Source organism: Etheostoma cragini, chromosome 11 (genome assembly GCF_013103735.1).
Source record: "Etheostoma cragini isolate CJK2018 chromosome 11, CSU_Ecrag_1.0, whole genome shotgun sequence".
NCBI lineage: Eukaryota > Metazoa > Chordata > Actinopteri > Perciformes > Percidae > Etheostoma > Etheostoma cragini.
In genome coordinates, this window is record NC_048417.1 from 24,607,260 (window position 1) to 24,633,115 (window position 25,856).

Here is a 25,856-nt window from a genome sequence, read left to right on the forward strand (position 1 = left end):
ACTGTGGTTTGCTGGATTCCCAAAGCTTTGGAAATGGCTTTATAACCCTTTCCAGACTGATAGATCTCAATTACTTTCATTCTCAATTGTTCCTAAATTACTTTGGGTCTCGGCATGATGTGTAGCTTTTAAGGATCTTCTGGTGGACCTTACTGTGTCAAGCAGCTCCTATTTAAGTGATGCCTTGATTGTGAACAGGTGTGGCAATAATCAGGCCTGGGTGTGGCTAGAGAAATTGAACTCAGGTGTGGACAACCACAGTTACAGTATGTTTTAACAAGGGGGACAATCACTTTTTCACACAGGGCCATGATGGTTAGGATTTTTTTAATAATAAACTATTAAAAAAACTATTAAAAATTATTAAATCACCTTTAATAATAAACACCTTCATTTACAAATGCATTTTGTGTTCACTTGTGTTGTCCTTGACTATTGTTTAAATTGGTTTGATGTTCCGAAACACTTAAGTGTGACAAACATGCAAAGGAACAGGAAATGAGGAAGGGGGCAAACACTTTTTCACACCACTGTAAATGCCTATACCGATAGATCAGGAAATGTCTAATATCGGCCGATAATATCGGTCGGGCTCTATTGACAAGTAATGGACTCATCTCTGCAGCTCTACACAAAAGCCAGAATAGGTAGAGGAACACTTTGGAATACCTTATTTAATGCAAATAAATCCTATTATATATTCTTTCGACTGTAATGAGAAGACATGTTCTTCTAAGCTGCCGAAGTGAAACTTTCATTCTTAATTTGGGTTTTTACAACAGGAAGTCGTTGGGTGAGGTGGTAAGCCAGTCAGATCTCGGCACGTCTCGTCTTTTTCTCACCTTTTCGACGGCGTTAATGACGCCCTGAACAGTTTGAACTTCAGAGTGTGAACTCTATTCTTGTTTCTAACAATCATGATATTAAAAGTGACTTAACTTAAACTGGTTATTTTAATGTGAACTTTATCCTTATTTTTTCCTCCCATCCTCTTTAACTTCCTTCCTCCCTTCCTCCCAGATGACAGAGCTGTGTGTTAACAAGTAGGCAGGAAGCATTCCTGTGTCTCAGCTGCTCTGCCCTCTACATTCCTGCACTCAGCCTGACTGGTTGTTGCTTTACAAGTGTTTGTTGTTCACACGTTGTCTTTTTGCTCTCCCAACAATCCACAACGTAAAACGTCAATACGCAGAACTGCGTAGCAATCACATGACCTCAGGCCTGTATCATCACTAGTGTCACATCATATGTAGACACACATTCACAAGCAACCGTACCGATGTGTCCTTAAAGCGCTTCTTTGTCTCTGTGTGTGTGTATGTGCGCACGCCTGCCTGCATTAATGCATGCTTATGTGTGTCTATGTCTGTCTGTGTGTGTGGCTATATCTGTGTGTGTGTGTGTGTGTGTGTTTGTGTGTGTGTGTGTGTCTGTCTGTCTCACATCTCTTTAACCTCTAAAATAACACAGTGGACATTATAACAGGATAATCACTGCAGCAACCTAATGAAAAACATTCATACCGCACTGTGTTGGACACACACACACACACACACACACACACACACACACACACACACACACACACACACACACACACACAGACTGCTGCTGTTTGCCTAGAGGATGAAAGCAGGACTGGCTGAGCTCTGTGTTTCTCCACCGCATTGTTTTAAATAACATTTCCTGTGACTGTTTGACCCACGATGCAACGCTGCCTGTGCAGTGATTGAAAATTACATATTGGCAGCTTGGGACCTTGTTGTATTTGAAAGAACTGTTACCAGGATTGGGATCCGTAGGGAGACGGCCGAGTGTTTCTGTGATTGTCGTTGCCAAGGAAACGAGCTCTGGGCGTGTTCTCGCTCCGTTAACAAAACATGTGAAGAGTCCCGCCCTCGGAGAACAATGCAGTAATCGGCCTGACATTTCTCGGCCTTGTTTGGCTGCCGCTGATACCTGACTTCCATATTGTTGTTGCTGAGCGACAGCAGGACGTGACATCTCCAATCCCAGCTTCTGCCCCGCTGCCAAAACACTGTCACTGCCCAATGTGAGTCAAATGCAGGTTTGAGTCTGCATGCTCAGATGTAAACGGTTTAACTGTGAAATTGTGTAATACATGAAATGATACATTTTTCTCATTACAAACAATAACAAGATGGAAATAATTTCAAAAACGTTGTAGCTATCTATGCTTAACTTCGTTAAGTAGGTCCGTTTTTACTGAGTTGACGTTACAGAAGTCTCTCGTTAGCATCTCGGAGGCAACTTCAGAAGTTACAGAAGTCTCGTGAGCATCTCAGAGGCTACTTCAGACGTTACAGAAGTCTCTTGTAAGCATCTCAGAGGCTACTTCAGACGTTACAGAAGTCTCTTGTAAGCATCTCGGAGGCTACTTCTCACTACTGCTCGGCATCAGCTCAACCTCCATCAAAAGGCTCCAACTGGTTCAGAACTCAGCTGCACGACTCATCACCCGCTCCACATCCCGGCACCACATCACTCCGGTCCTAAAGCAGCTTCACTGGCTTCCCATCTCTCACCGGATCACATACAAGATCCTGGTCCTCACCTACAAATCCATCCACCACCTTGCCCCGTCATACCTCACTGTCCTCCTCTCCCCCTACCAACCTTCACGGTCCCTCAGGTCCACCTCAGCCGTTCTCCTCTATGTCCCCAAGTCAAAGCTCCGCAGTTTTGGGGACAGAGCCTTTTCCAGGGCAGCTCCCAGGATCTGGACCCCCCTCCCCAATGAGATCCGCATTTCATCCCCATTTTTCAGTCCTGTCTGAAGACCCATCTTTTCTGTTCTGCCTATCCATAGTTTTTTTTTTTTAAGCACTGTCTCTACTCTGTTAAGCGACTTTGAGCTTGGGAAAAGCGCTATATCGGCGGGCCAACATTATTGGCATTTTCCAAACTATTGGTATCGGCATTTATAATGGCTGAATGGTTTTTTTCATCAGAATTATTCTGATAAATGCATATTTAATAAATAAAATGAAAACGGACTAAAAATCCTTCACCCATGTAATAAGTTTTGGCGTTGCATAGTATGTCATTTAAAATGGAAGATTTTTCAAAAAATTTGTAGTAGTGTGTCCACCAGAGGATGCTCTACAACATCCTTGTTAGTGACGATGTTGCATAGTCCGTCCACCAGAGGCCGCTCAACAATGTCCCTTTTGGAAACTCTTTGACTTTTTTTGTTATTGTGTTTTTGTTTGAAGGACTTAATATCTTAAAACTGGTCTTAGCAATGTCCCGCATTTTTTAGGCTACAAGTTTTGTCACATAAAGAAAACATCTCCTCACTATCCGCTAGCTGACTTACCCCTGACTTAGAGCACCTTAAACCCTATTGTTGTCTTCTTCTTTTTTTCAATACTTTTGATGTCACTTTTTTGACATTTTCAACACTACATAACACTGACTTATTAAATTTAGTTTTACAGTTATTTGGGGAATTTATGGTCAATAAACCTCATTTTTAGGAAATTATACCTAATGTTTGAGTTAGAAAAGCAGAAATTAGGAATTCTTTAGACAGAACCCTGATTTGAGCTGTTTCCACTTCATGTTCTCTGTGCAGACCTCTCAAAGAACAGACTGGCCGACGTCCCTTCAGAGATCTGCCACCTGGTTGCCTTGGAGACACTAAATCTGTATCACAACTGCATCAGGACCATCCCGGAGAGCATCATCGGCATGCAGTCACTCACCTCCCTCAATCTCAGGTACACACACATACATACTCACACACACACATACACACACACACACACACACACACATACTCTCTCACACACACACAGTCTCACACGCACAACCATAAAGACACACACACACATTCTCTCACACACACTCACACACACACACATAGTCTCACACGCACACACAAAGACACACACACATTCTCATACGCACACACAAACACACACACAGACACACACACATAGTCTCACACATTGATAAACACACACATACACACACACACACACACACACACACACACAAATGACCATGCACACACATACTGACACACACACACACACACACACATACACACTTGTACTCGCACATATACTGACAAACGCATGTACACACGTATTGAGACACACACACACACACATACACAGACCTTTTTAATTAACTGTGTTATTATAACTGAAAGATTACGTCATTGGCCAGAATGCCATGTTGTTTAGCTTCGCAGTGACAGTGCGTCAAAGTTGGAAGAGCCCAAATTAAAAGCTTGAAAACTCGTTTTTTGAAAACTGCTGCTCAGTTTATGAATAAGTTATATATATCAGCACACCAATACACACTCACTAGCATGGCTCATTAGCATGACTAAACAAGCTGTGACACACACACACACACACACACACACACACACACACACACACACAGCCTGTTCTGTCACAACAGGAAGGAGGCTCTGTCTTCCTCTCCAGGAATAATGCGTTATTTTTAGTCTCAGCACATGCGCTACTTTATTACACGGCTTAGTTGAATTCTAATGTAATTTATACTTAATACTTTTAATGGGAAATCTATTACACACAGACTTGAATTACACACGCATGCTCAGTACCTATACATTAACTAATGGAGAGATGTCGGGGGGATGCTGCCCATGTAAAGGTGCCCCGAGCAGTTTGGGGTTTGGTGCCTTGCTCAAGAGCACCTTGGCAGTGCCCAGGATGTGAACAGGCATCTCTCCAGCTACCAGTCCACCACCATACTTCGGTCTGTACGGGGACTTGAACCTGCAACCTTCTGGTTCCCAACCCAAGTATGACACGGCTTTGCCATAGACGCGGTTCTGGACAGCTATCTGTCAATTCGATGAAAGAAGTTCAGATAAGTTATCATCGATTTTTATATTCGTTGGACCGGTATTATTGGCCGAAATTAGGCATTTACCGATCTATCGGTATTGGCATTTACAATGGCCAATTAAAAAAAACAATATTCATTCATCAGAATCATTTATAATGACAAATAAATGATTCTGATTATTAAATATTTTTAAGATAAAAATGGACTTTTAACCGTGTTTCCGTTGCGTAATGTGTAGACCAAAGGACTCTCTACACACACACACAGACACAAACATACAGACACACACAGACAGAGACGCACACACACACATACATACACATTCAAGCACACACCTATAATGTTTAACCTTTTTATTTATTTTTATTCAAAAAATGTTTCTGTGCTTTTGACAATTTTTTTGGAGGGATTGTATCGTACAAATTAACTTAAGGCAAGTATGATTATTTGCCCGACCACACAAGTGAAAAGCCCTGATAGTGAAAAATGTGAAGAAACATTAAAATCCCTCCATATGTCCAACAAAATGGCAACGCATCACCATGACCATCACCGCTCATCTCTGCACGCAGCGCTAAACCGGCCTGCGTGCGTGCGCGCGTGTAGCTGCTGGATAACTCACTTATATATTTCCTGGATGTTATTTTCAGAGCTGAGTCTGAGGGGGTTTCACAGTCTCTTTTATTTTCTCTGTAAGCTTGTGTGTGTGTGTGTGTGTGTGTTTGTGTCAGTACACGTGTGTGTGTGCTCATTTGTGTGTGTGTTTAGGACTATGATATTATTGCAGTATGAAAACCTACATTGACTTAATTTAATAAATGGTTGGAAGAAGTCAAAATGTATCTAAAACATTTTAGTTCTTAAAAATTGTAACTTTTATTTTTGTGTAATGTAAGAAGAACTGTTTTGCCAGTCAAATTAACTTTAATGAGTACATATTGAAACATTACACTGTGGATCCCCCTCTTCCAAAAAAAAGGTTTCACACACCATGCACGCATGCATGCACACAAACACACAGTCTCACACACACACACACACACACTCAAATACGTGGGCGGCTGTGGTTCATTGGTAGAGCGGTTGCCTGCCAATCGGAAGGTTGGTGGTTCGATCCCCGCCCCTGCAGTCATTGTCGAAGTGTCCTTGGGCAAGACACTGAACCCCGAGTTGCCCCCGGTAATGCGCATCGGAGTGTGAATGTGTGTGAATGTTTATCTGATGAGCAGGTGGCACCTTGTACGGCAGTGTATGAATGTGTGTGAATGGTGAATGTTTCCTGTAGATGTAAAAGCGCTTTGAGCAGTTGTTAAGACTGGAAAAGCGCTATATAAATACAGCACATTTACATGCACACTCATACTCACACACGAACACACACCCAGACACAGTGTCTCACACTCGTACTCACACAAACACAAACACACACACACACACTTTTCCCTTTAAGCCCTGCTTCCATCCTCTTAAAATAATCTGTCTGGCTTTCGTTAAACTTGTCTGGACTCACTTCCTGTTTACGATTGATCCATCTCCCAGAACAGATAATCTGGCAAAGCGTTGATGTCACATATTTTCAGACGCTGCCTGAGTTTGGTGATGTTTGTGTTGCAGTCGGAACCAGCTGGGCTCTCTGCCGGCCTGCCTGTGTGGTTTACCTCTCCGAGTCCTCAACGCCAGCAACAACAAGCTGGTCAGCCTGCCGGAGGCCATCGGACAGCTGCACCGCCTCATGGAGCTGGTAACACCCTCATGCTCTTGGGGGGGTTTATTTGTGTGTGTGTGTGCGTGTGTGCGTGTGTGTGTGTGTGTGTGTGTGTGTGTGTGCGTGCATGTGGTATTTATGTGTGTGCATGTGTGATTTATGTGTGTGAGATTTATTTGTGTGTGCATGTGTGATTTAGGTGTGTGTGTGTGATTTATGTGTGTTTGTGCGTGCGTACGAGTGTGATTTATGTGTGCGTGCATGTGTGATCTATGTTTGTGTGTGTGCGTGCATACGTGTGTGTGTGTGTGTGCGTGTGTAGTGTATGCCATTTTCATAAGGGTGGTTTGGTTCTGTGCAGTTCGGTTTTCTTTTAATCTTTAACACTTAGCATATGATATACAGCTTTATCCACAATGTAGGATACAGTATTAAATAATAGTTCTATCATGTAATCATGCACAAACTCAATGGGACTTTAAGCCCATTATTGGGACTGTCTCTGAGGACATCTGGGGACATGTTGATCATTTCAACAAGCTGTTCATTTATTTGGCAAAAAAGGAGAATGTGTATCAACATCTACAGCAACGTTTGTGCCTTTTTAAAATACAAAGAATTAAATATTACAAAAAAAACAATTGAAATAATTGGCATTTATCAAACAGCCAACTTCAGTGTAGCTCTTACAAAAATACACGTAACGTGACCTGCAGCACTCATCACTCCACCTCCTCTCATAATCTGACGAAAATCTATTAAACTGACCTTTGACTATGAAAAAACAGAGATTCAGCAACTGCACGGCCTACTTCTCCCTTAAAGTGCCCCTATATAAAAAAAAATCAATTTTTCTGGAAATTGGGGGGTTATTTTGTTTCTCTGGTGCGTCCACACACATCCACACTTGGAAATAACTATCCATGGTGTTTTGAGTGAGATCCGGTTTCAAATGTCCTCTGTCTTCAGTCTCTGGGGGAGCTGTTCAACATCTGCACGGCTTTCGACGTCACTATAGACAAGGTGGCTAATCGTAGCATGCTAGTTCGTTCTCAATGGCAAAACACTGCTACAACACCCACTAGTTAACCTTAATGTCCAAAAGAACTACTTCCTGTCCCTATTGTGCAGGTATTCCACAAGTGGCCCTCGTCTAGAAGAAGTCTCCCAGCTAATCCTGGCTTGGACTGACCAACGTTAGAGATTGTTATCTAGCTGATGTATCTTACCTTGCTACTGAGCATGTGCAGCTCCCAACAAAGATAGCATAAAAGGGCGATTTCTCACTCTGTAGCTAAAACAAGTTAGATGTCTCACTCTGTTGCTAAAACTAGTGAGATGTCTCACTCTGGAGATTAAACAAGTGAGATTTCCCACTCTGTCGCTAAAACAAGTAAGATGTCTCATTCTGTAGCTAAAACTAGCGAGATGTCTAACTCTGTTGCTAAAACTAGTGAGATGTCTCACTCTGTAGCTAAACAGAGACCTAAACCCACAGGGTGAAAACAGGTTCTGCAGCACTGTACAGAACAACAAAAATATGTTTCATATATGCTCCAAACCTAACCAGGACACGCGTACTGAACTGGGACACGCGCTCTGAACCAGGACACACGTACCTAATGATGGCGGTGGACACCGGTGGTCAGGGAAGCTGTCCAACTGAAGGAGTCCTGCCGGGATATGTTATCCCGTGGGACTCGGGAGACAGTTGCAAGGTACCGACGGGCCAAAGGGCTGCAGCCTCTGCCGTGACCGAGGCAAAGCAGCAGGTGTGGGAGAAGTTCGGAGAAGATATGGAGAAGGACTTTCGGTCAGCACCAAGGTGCTTCTGGAAAACTGTTCGCCACCTCAGGAGGGGGAAGCGGGGACTCATCCAAGCTGTATACAGTAAGGATGGGACGTTGTTGACCTCAACTGGGGAGGTAATAGAGCGGTGGAAGGAGCACTTTGACGAACTCCTAAATCCAGCTGATACGTCCTCTGTGGTAGAGGCAGAGCTGGAGGATGATGGGGGATTGTCGTCAATTTCCCTGCTGGAGGTCGCTGAGGTAGTCAAACAACTCCACAGCGGCAAAGCCCCAGGGATTGATGAGATCCATCCAGAAATGCTGAAAGCTCTGGGTGTGGAGGGCCTGTCTTGGACACGCCTCTTTAACATTCCGTGGAAGTCTGGGACAGTACCTAAGGAGTGGCAGACTGGGGTGGTGGTTCCCCTCTTCAAAAAGGGGGACCAGAGGGTGTGTGCCAATTACAGGGGTATCACACTTCTCAGCCTCCCTGGTAAAGTCTACTCCAAGGTGCTGGAAAGGAGGGTTCGGCCGATAGTCAAACCTAAGATTGCAGAGGAACAATGCGGAATCCGTCCTGGTCGTGGAACAACTGATCAGATCTTTACTCTCGCAAGGATCCTGGAGGGAGCCTAGGCGTATGCCCAACCAGTCTACATGTGTTTTGTGGATCTGGAGAAGGCGTATGACCGGGTCCCCCGGGAGAAACTGTGAGAGGTGCTGCGGGAGTATGGGGTGAGGGGGTCCCTTGTTAGGGCCATCAAATCTCTGTATGACCAAAGCGAGAGCTGTGTCCGGGTTCTCGGCAGTAAGTCGGACTCGTTCCAGGTGAGAGTTGGCCTCCGCCAGGGCTGCGCTTTGTCACCAATCCTGTTTATAATATTTATGGAGAGGATATTGAGGCGTAGTCGGGGCGGGGAGGGATCTACCGGGCAATTTTCGTTCCTACCCTCACCTATGGTCATGAAGGCTGGGTCATGACCGAAAAAACGAGATCCAGGGTACAAGCGGCCGAAATGGGTTTCCTCAGGAGGGTGGCTGACGTCTCCCTTAGAGAGAGGGTGAGAAGCACAGTAATCCGAGAGAAGCTCGGAGTAGAGCCGCTGCTCCTTTGCGTCGAAAGGAGCCAGTTGAGGTAGTTCGGGCATCTGGTAAGGATGCCTCCTGGGAGCCTCCCTAGGAAGGTGTTCCGGGCACGTCCAGCTGGGAGGAGGCCTCGGGTAAGACCCAGGACAAGGTGGAGAGATTATATCTCCAATCTGGCCTGGGAACGCCTCGGGATCCCCCAGTCGGAGGTGGTTGATGTGGCTCGGGAAAGGGAAGTTTGGGGTCCTCTACTGGAGCTGCTGTCCCCGCGACCCGATACCGGATAAGCGGTCGAAGATGGTTGGATGAATGGATGGATGGTCCCCAAAAGGAAACTTTGTCAACATCTGTTTCATCTAAAAAAAACATTTCTCTGTTTGTTCATCTCACTTCAAAGTTATTGCCTCAAAATGGCACAAACTAACCAACACGTGTGTGTGTATGTATATATATATATATTAGAGCTGGGCAGTGATTAGAAATTTTCATTGCGATTAATTGCATAATTTCCCTGATTAATCGCAATTAATCCCAAAATTAAATAATTAATTCAAAAGTAGTGTATATAGTGCAATTCTTTTTTTTTATGTTCTGCCATATGACCAAAAGTGCCGTAACATTTGTTATGCAAAAACTTACCAGCATTGTTTTTATGAAGTAGCAGTTAAATAAAATATTTAGTGTACATCTCAACCTAAACAATGTATTTACCAAATCCAGAGTTAAATTCCATCTTGTTGGAACGTGTTTCATAAGCGACTCCTTCTCATGGCTACGTCGTTCTGTAGTTGCTCTAACTCTGAAGCCTTGCTGGACTGGGTTTAGAGCCCCACAACTTTTCTGCACTTTACAAGGACACTGTCAAACGCGCTGTTAAGCAGAGACACTGAGGGACACTGTCCAACACGCTGTAAAGCATAGACACTGTGACAGAACGCTGGAGACTGTGCGCAAAGCAGGGGACATGATCAGAAGGCAGAATGCTCACAGCAGCTATCGGGTTTTGTATCTATTCAGACTATCTGGGCTAACTGCGTGACTTTATTTGACCCATTCCACTGCTGTGCAACTTCAATAAAGTGTCGCGCGCGTACATGTTGTAGCGTGGTTGCTTTTGCAGTCCTCTCCTTTTCAAACAACTTGTGTATTTTTCTTGTGATGGTGTCTTGAAGGAATCTCATACCTGCCATTGTCGTTGCGATTTTCAGACCGATGTCCTCTAATGGGCCTGCAATCTGTAGCTATCCACGTCGCTATGGCATTTGTTAGCGTATCTTGCCTTTGTTTATCTCTACACCCCCCCCCCCCACGCTGCATCTAACGTAGCCTGCCGAAGCCTCGCGTGTGTCTCGTTGAATGATTTGCTGGTTTCAACTGTCAAGGTGATATTTCAGACTGGTACTCCGGTGATAAGAAAATTTAACTTTGCAGCATTTACAAAGCCTGTGAGCAACAAACTTTTACAATAATAAAGATATAATAAAAACTGCGTTAACACTCGATAAAAAAATTGTCGGCGTTAATTAATTAATGAGTTAACGCGATAATAACGCGGTAACTTGCCCAACCCTAATATATATAAATAAATATATGATAAAAGATCTATACTTGGCGCCTGTGTATCAATACAGTATTGCCACTGAAGTTATCGCAATCTTCTGCTGCATCGATTTTTATTTCATTTTTTTCCCCGCCCTAGTTTCCATGGACCGCACCACCCAACAGAGCTTTATTATTTAGCCACTGTGGTCATGTGCTGTGTTGCTGTTTTCTCTGCAGGACATCAGCTGTAACGAGATCACAGCTCTCCCTCGCCACATCGGCCGACTCAAGGCGCTGCGGGAGCTCAATGTACGCAGGAACCTTCTCTGCGTCCTGCCAGAAGGTGAGTGTGTGTGCTAGTGTGTGTGGGTGTGTGACAGAGTGTGTCCTCTTACCTGGGACGCAGTTTTGGCAAGGATGGCGGCAGTGATGAAGACTACAAACAAGAAAAGGGAAGGCAAGATCCTCCTTTTTATAATATAATATCATAAAGATCCAGGTTACAAGAGGCTGACATGGGTTTCCTGGGGTGGGAGATCGGGTGAGAAGGGACGTTACCCGTGTGGAGCTCGGAATAGAGTGACGTCCAGCTGGGAGGAGGCCTCGGGGAGGACCAAGACTAGGTGGAGGTACTTCCAGCTGGGAGGAGGTCTCTGGGAAGACGCAGGACTAAGTGGAGAGATTATATGATTTAATTGGTAGATTTATTTGAACAGTGAGAGAAAGAATAACAACAAGAAAATCCAGAAAAACGCACATCAAAAATGTTATAAATTGATTTGCATTTTAATGAGGTAAATGTTTTTCTGGATTTTCTTGTTATTTTCCCTCACTATAAGACTAAAGTGCAGCACCCGAGCCGTTTTGTTTCCACTAAGTACATACAACAGAAAGTACTTCTCTATGTAAAAACATGGTGAAGAGATGAAACCTAGAGCAAGAAGGCAATCTGAGACACTGCTGTTACTTTAATTGGTTGTTATGGAGAAGCCGAGTGTGCCAATAATCCCTTTTCAAAAAAGATGGCGATGTGCTTATGAGACCACAGAGTCCTCTGTATGCACCGCCACACCCATCCCAGTCCCCAAAAATATACTTCCCCCTCAGTTTGACCGGAGAGAAAAAAAAAAACTCCAGTCCACAAATAACGTCTGTGACACAGAGAACGGGGACACCGCCCGGTCTGACTGTAGGCCTGCTGATAGGCCGAGGCTGGAGACAGGCAGGCTCGTGACTGGCTGTTAAAATCACCTGACCAACTGGAGAAAAGTCCATTTTGGGACTTATAATTGTTGATATGATAGGGAAGGCCTGCTTGGTTCTTTTAGTGAATATGTGTATAAGAGCTACAAAGAATATGTTTAGAAGTATTCAAATATACCTCATCGTTCAATACCCACATTTCAATACCTGAGGAGTAAATCTCAGCAGGGTCAGTGAGCCATAACACGCAGCATGCTTCTACCAAGATCTAAAAATGACTGTGATTGTCTGTCTTGCATTACACGTCGTAGAGACACGCAGGAAAAGTTACACAGAGACATCTCTTGTGTGAGCATGTGAGAGACAGGGAGGTTTTTGCATGTTAGCAAAAAAAAAACTTTTTAGATACATTTTTATTTAAATATAATTTATTTTTTTAATCAATAGTTAATCATGACCTTTCCTTCATGAGCTCTGCTTTGGCTCGGCGGCTTGTTTCCACAGCAACTGCGGGGGGGCTTTTGGAGCGAGCAGACTGGACGGCAGCCTGAAAAAGGGAGGGATGTTGTTTCTGATTTAATATCCGTTGAACTCGTGCAGACTTCACTGCTGCTGCTGAGAGCCTCTGAGATAAGACCACCGGGAGGGTTTTAATGGGTTTTTAAAAGGTTGGCCAAGCTCGGGGGGGGGGGGGGGGAACTCAAATCTTCAGATCTGCAGACCTGATGGAAAAAGGTTCCTCTGAGCAATTGCATTGGAATTCTCTCTAGAAAAAAATCAATGCTCAATTCAGATAAGTTGATTCATTTCATTGATTAATAAAAGAAGGAGTTTCTGTCTCCAGACAAATCAGAGCAGAGGGACTGAAAGAGGACGGAATAATGGACAACAGCTTAAAGTTTAGGCAAGAGGGCAGGAAAAAACACACAAAAATTGCCAAAAGGAGGAACAAAAAGTTTAGTATATATACACATGATCTAATAAGACATACATAAAATAATTAGACAGAACACATAAAGGGGACTCCGGGAACCATCACCTTATTGTGGTGGAGAGGTTTGTGTGTCCCTATGAACCTGAGGGCTGTGTTGTTTGGAGCTGTGTGCTCCTGGTAGGGTCTCCCATGGCAAAGTGGTCTCAGGTGAGGGGCCAGACAAAGAATGGTTCAAAACCCCTATGTGAAAGCGTGGCAGAGAGGAAGTGACCCTGCCCACAGGAAGCCTAGGGCCCCCGTCTGGAGCCAGGCCCAGATTGAGGGCTCGTTAGCAAGCGCCTGGCAGCTGGATTTGCCACGGAGCCCGGCCGGGCACAGCCCAAAGAAGCTACGTGGTAACCTTCTCTCCATCCCATGGGCCCACCACCTGTGGGAGGAACAGATGGGGTCAGGTGCGCTGCCGCATGGGTGGCAGCAAAGGTAAGGGGCCTCGACAGACCAATCTCGAGCAGCAGAGGCTGGCTCTGGGGACGTGGAACCTCACCTCACTGTGGGGTAACTGTGCTTTTTGCAGATGATGTTGTCCTGATGGCGTCATCGGCCTTTGACCTTCCGCACTCACTGAAATGGTTCGCAGCCGAGTGTGAAGCTGCTGGGATGAGGATCAGCACCTCCAAATCTGAGGCCATGGTTCTCATCAGGAAACCGATGGAGTGCTTTCTGGGGGAGGGAATGAGTCCTTACCCCAAGTGAAGGAGTTTAAATACCTTGGGGTGGCAGGGGACCATGGACTGTGAGATTGTTCGGAGAATCGAATGCGGAATTACATCCAGTCTATCGCACCATTGTGATGAAAAGAGAGCTGAGCCAGAAGGCAAAGCTCTCAATCTACCAGCCAGTGTTCATTCCTACCCTCACCTATTGTCTGGAAGGCTGGGTCATATCCAAAAGAATGAGATCCAGGGTACAAGCGGCCATGCTGATTGCATTTACAAAAGCAACTAACATCTGTTTGTGAAGAGGACTTTCTACAAGATTAAAAGTATCAAAGAGCATCCAGACATGTAGAGGAGTCCTCTTTGACATCTGACTGTAATCAAAATAATCAGATGTCAGATGTTGAGAACTAACTTTCACAACAGCTGTGCTTATGGAAATACAAACTTGGTTTTGTCAGAAGAGTAGATCAGAGAGAGCAAAGGGGGTTCATGAGGGTCAGGTCTTGGCCTTTGATGCGTTGTGGGTTGTAATAGGTGAGGTTGAAAGGCTGAAGGCCATCGATGCTTCCTTTTCATAGCTAAACTTGCTTAAACTGATACAGTTTGTGTCAATAGAGCCCAACCGATATATCTGCAGCCCGATATTATCGGCCGATATTAGGCATTTCCCGATCTATCGGTATCGGCATTTATAATGGCCGATTAAATTTTATTTTTTAAATCATTTATTTGTCATTATAAATGGAAAATGGACGGTCAACCTTGTTATGAGCATTGGCGTTGCATAGTCTGTCCACCAGAGGATGCTCTAAAATGTCCCTGTTAGTGATGGCGTTGCGTAGTCTGTCTGCCAGAGGATAGTGTACAACGTCCCTGTTAGTGATGGCGTTGCATAGTGTGTCCACCAGAGGACGCCCTACAACTTCCCTGTTAGTGTGGGTGTTGCATAGTCTGTCCACCAGAGTACCCTCTACAACATCCCTGTTAGTGATGGCGTTGCATAGTCTCTCCACCAGAGGACGCTCAACAATACCCCTGTTAGTGATGGCGTTGCATAGTCTGTCCACCAGAGGACGCTCAACAACACCCCTGTTAGTGATGGCGTTGCATAGTCTGTCCACCAGAGGACGCTCAACAACACCCCTGTTAGTGATGGTGTTGCATAGTCTGTCCACCAGAGGATGCTCTACAACGATATTTAATGTGTTTTTGTTCAAAGGACTTTAAGTTTGATATCTTAAGTTTGTATTTTATATATATTTATAATTTTATACTTTAATATATACTTGATGTTCTATAAAAATAAAACACATTATTATCATATTATTTTAGTAAGAACTTACAAATAACTAATATTAGGAAAATCTGTTTTACGTTTTGAACGCGTTTCTTCTTAAAAAGATATATACATCGGATTTTTAAATAACCAAATATTTGTATTGTTATCGGCCTCAAAAATCGGCCAGGCTCTTGTGTCAATCAATCTTTTTCTCTCAGTTTAATCTTACAGACTTGATCCAAACAAACAGTTCTGAAGGTTTTGGACTGTTGGTGCTGAAAAGAAGTCCAACAGAGGAATTTCTTAGCAGTTAGGTCTTGTTTCTGTTTGTCTGTGTTGACTTCAACTCGCCGGGCGTTAAACGCTGGTGGTAGATCACAGCTCAGGGACTCGGCCGTCTATTTCCATTTATTTGACTTCTAATGAGGAATATAAAGTTCACACGAGGAGAAACAGTGATACGCTCTTCTGCTAACAATAAAATAACAGCGCTTGCATTGTTCTGTGTTATGGGAAATATGTTGCCGGTTTGAGCTGCGTGTGTGTGTGTGAGAGTGTGTGTGTTTGCGTGTGTGTGTGTGTGTGTGTGTTGGGGGGGGGGTAGTGTTTGTTTGAGTGAGTGCGTGTGTGCATGCGTGATCAGTGCATGCTTGCATGCATGTGTGTGTATGCTTGTGCGTTTGTGTGTGTACGTTTATGCATGTGTGTTAGTATGTGTGTGTGAGTGCGTGGGTGCAAGAGTGAGTGTGCATGCTTGCGTGTGTGTGTGCGTGCGTGCGTTAGGGTGTGTGTGTGTGTGTGTGTTTGTGTGTTTTCAGGATTTCAACTCCACCCAGACATTTAGCTTGTACATGTTGAACACATACAAGCTAAATGTCCTCATGATGAAAAAAACATCTATTATTTTACTTTCTAAAAGACTATTAACATAGTGAAGGAAAGCTAGCCATACTAGACTAGCAACATTAAGGCTACAACCACCTCTTTATTCAGAAAGAACGTCATAGACGTAGAAATGTATGATCTTATTAAAGAATATGATAATGAAATCAAACTGTGTTTGTATGTGTCACTCTGTGTTTGCGTTTGTGTGTGTGTGTGTGTGTGTGTGTGTGTGTGTGTGTGTGTGTGTGTGTGTGTGGGTGTGTGTATGTCTCTGTGTGTGTGTGTGTGGGTGTGTGTGTGTGTGTTTTTGTGTGTCCTGCAGACCTGGTTGGCCTTCCTCTGGTGAAGTTTGACTTCTCCTGTAACAAGGTGTCAACCATCCCTGTGTGCTACAGGAAGATGAAACAGCTCCAGTCCCTCCAGTTAGAAAACAACCCACTGCAGAGTCCACCTGCACAGGTACAAACACACACACAGCACTTTTGCAGCAGCATAAAAGGCTGCGTCCAAAATTCCAAACTAACATGTTATTAAGTCTTTATTAAATCTTTTTAGTATTTCCAAAACCTTTGTATGAAACCAATAGTACGCAAATTGAATACTATTTCCGTTAAAATATGACAGAATGCAATACTGGACACTACATAACCCTTTCAGTAATATCAGCGTTATTTTGCGATATAATCTGCTTTTTACTTAAAGGTGCCCTTGCCACACAAAACTTATTATTATTGTTACTTGCATTTTTTTAAATCTGTGATGTCCATACAGTGAGGAAAATAAGTATTTGAACACCCTGCTATTTTGCAAGTTCTCCCACTTAGAAATCATGGAGGGGTCTGAAATTTTTATTGTAGGTGCATGTCCACTTTGAGAGACATAATCTAAAAAAAAAATCCAGAAATCACAATGTATGATTTTTTAAAACTATTTATTTGGATGACACAGCTGCAAATAAGTATTTGAACACCTGTCTATCAGCTACAATTCTGACCCTCAAAGACCTGTTAGTCTGCCTTAAAAATGTCCACCTCCACTCCATTTATTATCCTAAATTAGATGCACCTGTTTGAGGTCGTTAGCTGCATAAAGACACTTGTCCACCCCATAAAATCAGTAAGAATCCAACTACTAACATGGCCAAGACCAAAGAACTGCCCAAAGACACTAGAGACAAAATGTTACACCTTCACAAGGCTGGAAAGGGCTACGGGGAAATTGCCAAGCAGCTTGTTGAAAAAGGTCCACTGTTGGAGCAATCATTAGAAAATGGAAGAAGCTAAACATGACTGTCAATCTCCCTCGGACTGGGGCTCCATGCAAGATCTCACCTCGTGGGGTCTCAATGATCCTAAGAAAGGTGAGAAATCAGCCCAGAACTACACGGGAGGAGCTAGTCAATGACCTCAAAAGAACTGGAACCACCGTTTCCAAGGTTACTGTTGGTAATACATTAAGATGTCATGGTTTGAAGTCATCCATGGCACGGAAGGTTCCCTTGCTTAAACCAGCACATATCAAGGCCCGTCTTAAGTTTGCCAAAGACCATTTGGATGATCCAGAGGAGTCATGGGAGACAGTCATGTGGTCAGATTAGACCAAAATATAACGTTTTGGTCATAATTGCACTAACCGTGTTTGGAGGAAGAAGAATGATGAGTACCATCCCAAGAACACAATCACTACTGTGAAGCATAGGGGTGGTAGCATCATGCTTTGGGGGGGTTTTTCTGCACATGGGACAGAGCGACTGCACTGTATTAAGGAGAGGAGGACCGGGGCCATGTATTGCGAGATTTTGGGGAACAACCTCCTTCCCTCAGTTAGAGCATTGAAGATGGGTCAAGGCTGGGTCTTCCAACATGACAATGACCCGAAGCACACAGCCAGGATAACCAAGGAGTGGCTCTGTAAGAAGCATATCAAGGTTCTGGCGTGGCCTAGCCAGTCTCCAGACCTAAACCCAATAGAGAATCTTTGGAGGGAGCTCAAACTCTGTGTTTCTCAGCGACAGCCCAGAAACCTGAATGATCAAGAAGATATGTGTGGAGGAGTAGACCAAAATCCCTTCTGCAGTGAAAAACTATAGAAAACATTTGACCTCTGGAATTGCAAAAAAGGCAACTGTACCAAATATTAACATTGATTTTCTCAGGTGTTCAAATACTTACTTTTTTTTTAGATTATGTCTCTCACAGTGGACATGCACCTACGATGACAATTTCAGACCCCTCCATGATTTCTAAGTGGGAGAACTTGCAAAATAGCAGGGTGTTCAAATACTTATTTTCCTAACTGTATACGTGTGTGTGTGTGTGTGTGTGTGTTATGTGGTGAATGTGAAGATAAACTGCTACCTCCTCTGTAAGCTCTAGAAACTGAAAAGAAACAATTAGAGAAATCAGACCAATTACGACAGCTGGTCAGTCGGACGTCATGCTGCCTGAGCTCATTAATATTCCTGAGCTGGGTAAAGGATGCTGATAGCCAGGCTCTCATTGGCTAGCTGGCTAGCCAATCAGAGTCAAACAGCTTAGCTGGTTAAATATCAATGAGAACTCTACCAAATGGAGGAGAGTTTTCCTGCTGGCTTTCTATACCACGCTAGAATGGCTTGAAACAAGGTAATCATGGTAACCAACTTACAGAGTCCATGCTAGAACCTCAGACATTACCACAAAGTCATGAGAAACGGGTGGCAGGGCACCTTTAAAAATCAGAGACACAGAGGCTGAAGGACAAAAAACTCTAGGAAATGGTAAACAAAGCTTTTTTTAACGATTTGTCATTGAAAAAATGGGATTTAATGTCATTGTTTTTGTTGCTTTTCTGTTCTGTCCTGTTTTATTATTAATATTTTACGTTTTCTTTGCTTATTTTTACATCCCATATTTGCTAATATTAAAAAAGTTTGAAAATGGGTCCAATTGGACCCAATGCCAACATGAGGGTTAATTCTTGCTGTCCTTGAGTTGTAAGCACTTAACTGGAAGTCGCTTTGGATGAAAGGGTCAGCTAAATGACACGTAATGTTATGTTATGTTATATAATGTAATATAATGTAGTGACATGTTATGTTATGTAATCTTCCTTTTTTGTCTTTTTTTTCCAGATTTGTCTAAAAGGGAAAGTTCACATATTCAAGTATCTGAGCATTGAGGCGTGTCGCAGTGACAAGATGCCCGACTCTCTGTACCTGCCTGTCATGGAGCGGCTCAGCCTATCACGGCCCATCACCGGCAGGTCAGTCGCCGTGTCTCCTTGTCCCTGAAACCCCCCCCCCCCCCTCCTTTGTCTGTTTTCACTATCAACTGTAAAACCAAAAAGATGCGCCAAATACTCCATGAGTCAGCAGAAAGTGATCCGTGCTCACACTCCCTGCTGGGTCATACTGACACACACACACACACACAAACACACTGACACACACGCACAAACACACATACACGCACGCATGCATGCACTCACACTTGCACACACACATACATGCACGCACATCCACGCACGCACGCACACACTCAAACGCACACATACACACACACACACACAAACACACACACTGACACACGCACTTACACACACACACACACATACGAAGATGGATTAGTTATGATTGCTGATTGCTATGAAGGAAGAGGTAATGGATTGAGAGATCATTTACTCCAGTACTGTACTCAAGTCTAAATGTTGAGTTACTTTACCCACTTTTTTTCTTTTCATGTTACTTTCTTCTTCTACTCTGCTACTTTTCAGAAAGAAATATTCTACTTTTTACTCCGCTACATACATCTGACAGCTTTAGTTACTTGTTACATAAGTTACTTGTTACTTTAGTTACTCCACTACATTCATCTGACAGCTTTAGTTACTTGTTACATAAGTTACTTGTTACTTTAGTTACATTCATCTGACAGCTTTAGTTACTTGTTACATAAGTTACTTGTTACTTTAGTTACTCCACTACATTCATCTGACAGCTTTAGTTACTCGTTACATAAGTTATTAGTAACTTTAGTTACCCCGCTACATTCATCTGACAGCTTTAGTTACTAGTTACTTTAGTTACTAGTTACTTTCCACATTAAGAGTCCTGGGCACTAACAACATGTAGTTCATAATCTGATGTTAATTATAAAGAGTAACCTAGCAACAATATAACGGCTACAAGTCCAGCTGAGATGATGTCATTAAGCACACTGCTGATGATGTCATACAGTATATCAGCTGAGATGATGATGTCATTAAACAGCTGTTAGAATCCTTTTCTCTTTCTACAACGGGAGGAGAGTTCTTCACTTTTAATACTTTAACTACAGTTTCTTGACAATACTTTTTTTTTTACAGAAGTGAACGATCTGAATACTTCTTCCACTTATTCTTCTATTTCAAAAGCACTTCAGTTTGTTTTTCAAATAAGAAATTGAATAAGACACCCCACAATTAATGAAAGTAGAGATTTGTACTTGCTAAAGAGCGTTGTGTGGAATAAATCATGTTATTTTGGGTAATTAAAAAGAACATTGATATAGGAAAACGGGTCAATCTGACCCAAGGACAACATGAACGTTTAGACAAAGACCAACACATGGACATCAATATTGGACTTTGAACATTGGAAGTTGTAATAGTGCTTATGTACCAGCTGATAGCAACATATCAAGTAATAATAAAACAACTAAGCTATCAACACATCGCCATGACGATGCAGATGCAACTTTTTTTTTTTTTTTACGTTTCTTGCTTTTTGAGCCTCTTCCATTGACTCCGCAGGACGTCCCAAGGCTTGTCCTAACCTATGTCAGCCATTTCCTTCATGAGTTTCTGATAATTTAAATTCAGAAAGTCTCTTGTTTCCTCGTCCGTCCACTTCCATCTGAGAGGAAATACTGGGTTGAAATGAACCAAAACTTTTCTTTTTGTTGCGGGTTGCAACCATAAGATGACCTAAAACTTGATTGCAATACAATATTTAATTTATTCAGCAAATAAAATCCGATGAACGTATTTCATTTGAGTCGATATTTATTAAATTCCATCAAATTTGACTGTTTCTATATGGGATTTATCATTCGATGGAAACACAACTAGTGACAAAAAAATACTCCAATGAACCAGAAAACTAAGAGATGAACATCCTCATACATACACACTCTCGCTCACTCACTCATAGTCACACACTCACTCACTTACTCACCCGTTCACTCACTCACTCACACACTCACTCACTCACTCACTCACACGCTCACTCACACTTACTCACTCACTTCCTCACTCACTTACTCAAACTCTCTCTCTCCCTCACACACACACACACACACACTCACTCACTCACACAAACACACACTCTCACCCACTCACTCTCTCTCTCTCTAACACACACACATACTCTCTCACTCACTCTCTCTCACACACACACACACACACACACTCTCACTCACTTACACTCTCTCTCTCTCATACACTCACACACTTACTCACTCACACTCACTCACTCACTCACTCACACTCTCTCACACACACTCACTCACTCACACTCTCTCTCTATCACCCACACACACACACACTCTCACACACTCACTCACTCACACTCTCTCTCTCTCTCTCACACACACACAAACTCTTACACACTCACTCTCTCTCTCTTTCTCTCTCTCTCTTTCTCTCTCTCTCACACACACACACACACACACACACACACACACGTGGGTTTTTACCCAGCTTTTTTATGTATTTCCATTTGGCACTTTTTTTTGACATTTTTGATACTCTTTTCGACTTCTTTTCACATTTTTGTCACTTTGACATTTTTTTCCCATTTTTGTCACTTTTTTTGATGTTTTTTTCTTTTCTTTTTTTTTACAGTTTTTTTAAAGTTCTTTTACCAATTGTGTTTTCTCTCCAATTGCTATAAAATTGACAAAAACACCCAAATTCAATGAAAGTAGTGAACTGATTATTTAATAACTATCCACGTTACTTTTTTGGAAAATTTGTTTGAAAGAAACCCAACATTTTCAAAAGACAATAATTATAAATAAACTTAATACGTCACAAAAAAGTGTATAAAAGACAAGGCGTTTCTAGAAAAAAACAAAAACATAAAATGTAACTTAATAGGTATATTTAACCCTTGTGTTGTCTCCCCACTGACCTGCAACTTTTGTTTTACTGGGTATTAATTTAAAATTAAAACTATGTGTTTTTCTTTTCTCAACACTGTTGTTGCTTTCCTGACATTTTTGTCACCTTTTCCGTTGTTTTATCCCTTTTTTACAAGGATACACAGAGATCAACACACACACACACGTGTGTGTGTTGATCTCTGTGTAAGTATACACTTCAGGCCTCTTACATGACCATGAATCAAAATCCAGTCTTTAGTTTTCCTCGTTTGTCACTCTGAGAAACAGAAAATTGAGAAACATAACGCAAGCGGTCGGCAAGTTACAATGAAAACATCAAGAAATCCTAGACAGACTTCTCCCAGAGGGAGGGGGGGGGGCGGGGTTAGAGAGACACCATGCTCTCTCTCTCCCTCTCTCTTGTTCCCTCTTTCTTTGTTTCACTTGCTCCATATTCCCCCCCCCCCCCCACACACACACACACACACACATACACCTTGTCAGTGTTTGTGTGTGTGTGTAACTGTGTAGCTTGTGTGTCTGCAGTGTGGAGGACATCGAGCAGCAGAAGAAGCAGGACAGCGACTCAGGAGTGGGCAGCGACAATGGAGACAAGAGACTGTCTGCTACAGAGGTACGGAGTGTATGTGTGTTTGTGTGTGTGTTTGAATGTGCATGTGTGTGTTTGTGTTTGCATGTGTGTGTGCATGGTGTGTGTGAGTGTGTGTTAGTGTCTGTGTTTTTATGAGTGATAGTGTGTGTGTGTGTGTGTTAATGTGTGTTTGTATGTGTTTGTGTGTGAGCTGCGTATGTGTTTGTATTTGTGAGATGTGTGTGTGTGTGTGTGTGTGTGTGTGTTTATGCGTTACAGACAAAAAAAATATCACTACAATGTTTAACCAGATACGTCCATGTTGATATTGTACGGTTGACAATTATTAACGTTTCCACTGTGAGACTTTTAGTAAATAATCACCAATAATATGGATGTGAAGACTAAAGTAAAGGTATACTGTATGTGACATAGAACATCTTTAGCTTGGGTTATATCGTGATGTATGTCAGCAAATCGACACGCACGGGTGCTGGGAGCAGAGAGTGTGTTGCCATAGTGACGGTCTGGCGTTTGTGTCGCAGCCATCGGATGAAGACAGTCTGAGTCTCAACGTCCCGATGAGCCACATCAGCGAGGAGGACGGACTCAGTAAGGACGACTCGAGTGAACACATCAGCTCCCTTACAGGTCCACACACGCATGCATACACACTCACACTACCACACAGACACACTAACACACACACACACACACATACGCACACAGTCACACACAAACACACTATTACGCAAACACAAAAATGCACACACAGACACACACACACACACACACACACACACACACAATACACACTTGGTACCAATAGCAGATATTCAGCACTAGACACTCAGTCTGAACAAGCACTGCTTTAGTAATATTTAATATTTAACTTCAAAAGCAACCACATGACAAATTCTTTTTTTATTTAATTCATTTATTTAAGTTCCACAAACGGGGAAACTGAGACTGGGTGAGTGTGTGAGACTGTAAGAGTGTGTCAGACTGGGAGAGTGTGTGATATTTGGAGTGTGTGAGACTGGGAAAGTGTGTGAGATTTAGACAGTTGTAAGACTGGGCGAGTGTGTGAGACTGGGAGTGTAAGAGTCAGCAGTTCCCCCGACGCAGCGTTTAAATAGACTTCAATCAGCCTGAATCAGGTCAGAGTGGAGGCACGGTTGTCTGGGCAATTAGTTCTTACACACACACACACACACACAGACACACAGAGACACAGACACACAGACACACACAGACAGACACACACACACACACACACACGTCCATCCGTTTTTATTTTTTGTAAATATTCATTCATCAGAATCATTATTTTGTCATCATAAATGATTCTGATTAATGAATTTTAAGTTTTATTTTCACATTGGTCATTATAAATGCCGATCCTGATATATCGGGAAATGGCAAATATCGGTCAATAATATCAGATATATAGGTTGGGATCTATTAAGAACACACCTTTCCAGGATGAAAAGTGACCTGTTTAGAAACACCTATCAAAGCCACTCACAGTTGACGTTTGTATGAAGGTAAATATGGTGCGAATGTGAAAGCGCGTAGATGCAATGTGAGCCCTTGTAGAATATGATTTGAGAACTTGTAAAAAAAATTTGTACTCATAGATGCGATGTGAGCACTTATAGAATATGATTTGAAGGTTTCTAAAAAAAAATCTGTACTCAATCTTTTTTTTTTTTTTTCACTTGAGTCACTTTTCTAGTACAACCACAACTCACTGATTACAATCTGTTGCTGCAAAAGTCTTCATCTGGCAATAGAAACCCTGCTGTCCCCCCCGTCCTGTTGGCTCAGAAAAAATAAGAGTAAAGATTTTTTTTCTACAAGCTCTCAAATCATATTCTACAAGTGCTCACATTGCATCTACGCGCTCTCACATTTGCACCACATTTACCTTCATACATTTGGTCCTCTCCAGCAGACCCACACTTGCACTCAGTGCGTCTGATTGAGGAGAGTCCTACGGAGGCCCTGAAGGACCAGTTCAGCTACAGAGACACCACTCTCAGCACGCGCTTCGTCAACTACATCAAGGTAGGCCTATGCAATGGATCACCTTCTTCTTTACAAAAACAACTTAATCGAGGAAATTTTATCTATTTTGCACGTTGCGTTTTGTAGGTAAACTCGGGTTTGGTCTTGTGTTCTGAATGGAAAACAAAGCTCAAATGGAAAAGTTTTAACAGAAATAACGCAGGTCTGTTTCACTGTTGTTGTTTTTAAGATTCAGTAAATGCAACATCTTTCCAAAAGTCAAAGATCGTGTTAAATATTCACAATATGTTGTCAAGACGTCATGCTGTTTCTCCAGTCGGTTTGTTATTAAAGATGAATGCAGCATAACTTCAGGAGTACATACAGTGGTGTGAAAAAGTGTTTGCCCCCTTCCTCATTTGCTGTTCCTTTGCATGTTTGTCACACTTAAGTGTTTCGGAACATCAAACCAATTTAAACAATAGTCAAGGACAACACAAGTAAACACAAAATGCAATTTGTAAATAAATGAAGGTGTTTATTATTAAAAGGTGAAAAACAATCCAAACCATCATGGCCCTGTGTGAAAAAGTGATTGCCCCCTAAACCTAATAACTGGTTGGGCCACCCTTAGCAGCAACAACTGCAACCAAGCGTTTGCGATAACGTGCAATGAGGCTTTTACAGCGTCCTGGAGGAATTTTGGCCCACTCATCTTTGCAGAATTGTCCTAATTCAGTTACATTAGAGGGTTTTCGAGCATGAATTACCATTTTAAGGTCATACCACAACATCTCAATAGGATTCAGGTCAGGACTTTGGCTAGGCCACTCCAAAGTCTTCATTTAGTTTTTCTTCAGCCATTCGGTGGTGGACTTGCTGGTGTGTTTAGGATCATTGTCCTGCTGCAGAACCCAAGTTCGTTTCAGCTTGAGTACACGAACAGATGGTCGGACATTCTCTTTCAGGATCTCTTGGTAGACAGCAGAATTCATAGTTCCTTTTATCACGGCAAGTCTTCCAGGTCCTGAAGCAGAAAAACAGCCCCAGACCATCACAATACAACCACCATATTTTACTGTTGGTATAATGTTCTTTTTATGAAATGCAGTGTTCCTTCTACGCCAGATATACTTGG

The 25,856-nt window shown here is 42.7% G+C and overlaps 1 protein-coding gene across 5 annotated transcripts in view; it reads left to right on the forward strand.

The window, feature by feature from the left end:
- The window catches only part of lrch1 (leucine-rich repeats and calponin homology (CH) domain containing 1), a 99,084-nt gene that overhangs the window by 29,735 nt on the left and 43,493 nt on the right, over positions 1-25,856 (forward strand). For 4 of the 5 annotated variants that reach the window (XM_034885152.1, XM_034885153.1, XM_034885149.1 and 1 more), the window contains exons 2-9: positions 3,599-3,743; positions 6,466-6,592; positions 11,212-11,317; positions 16,317-16,453; positions 19,107-19,237; positions 22,663-22,750; positions 23,254-23,359; positions 24,663-24,778. In XM_034885152.1, the coding sequence (XP_034741043.1) occupies positions 3,599-3,743; positions 6,466-6,592; positions 11,212-11,317; positions 16,317-16,453; positions 19,107-19,237; positions 22,663-22,750; positions 23,254-23,359; positions 24,663-24,778 (956 nt within the window). The remainder of the gene's footprint in view (positions 1-3,598; positions 3,744-6,465; positions 6,593-11,211; positions 11,318-16,316; positions 16,454-19,106; positions 19,238-22,662; positions 22,751-23,253; positions 23,360-24,662; positions 24,779-25,856) is intronic. The other variant, XM_034885150.1, reaches the window with a different exon arrangement.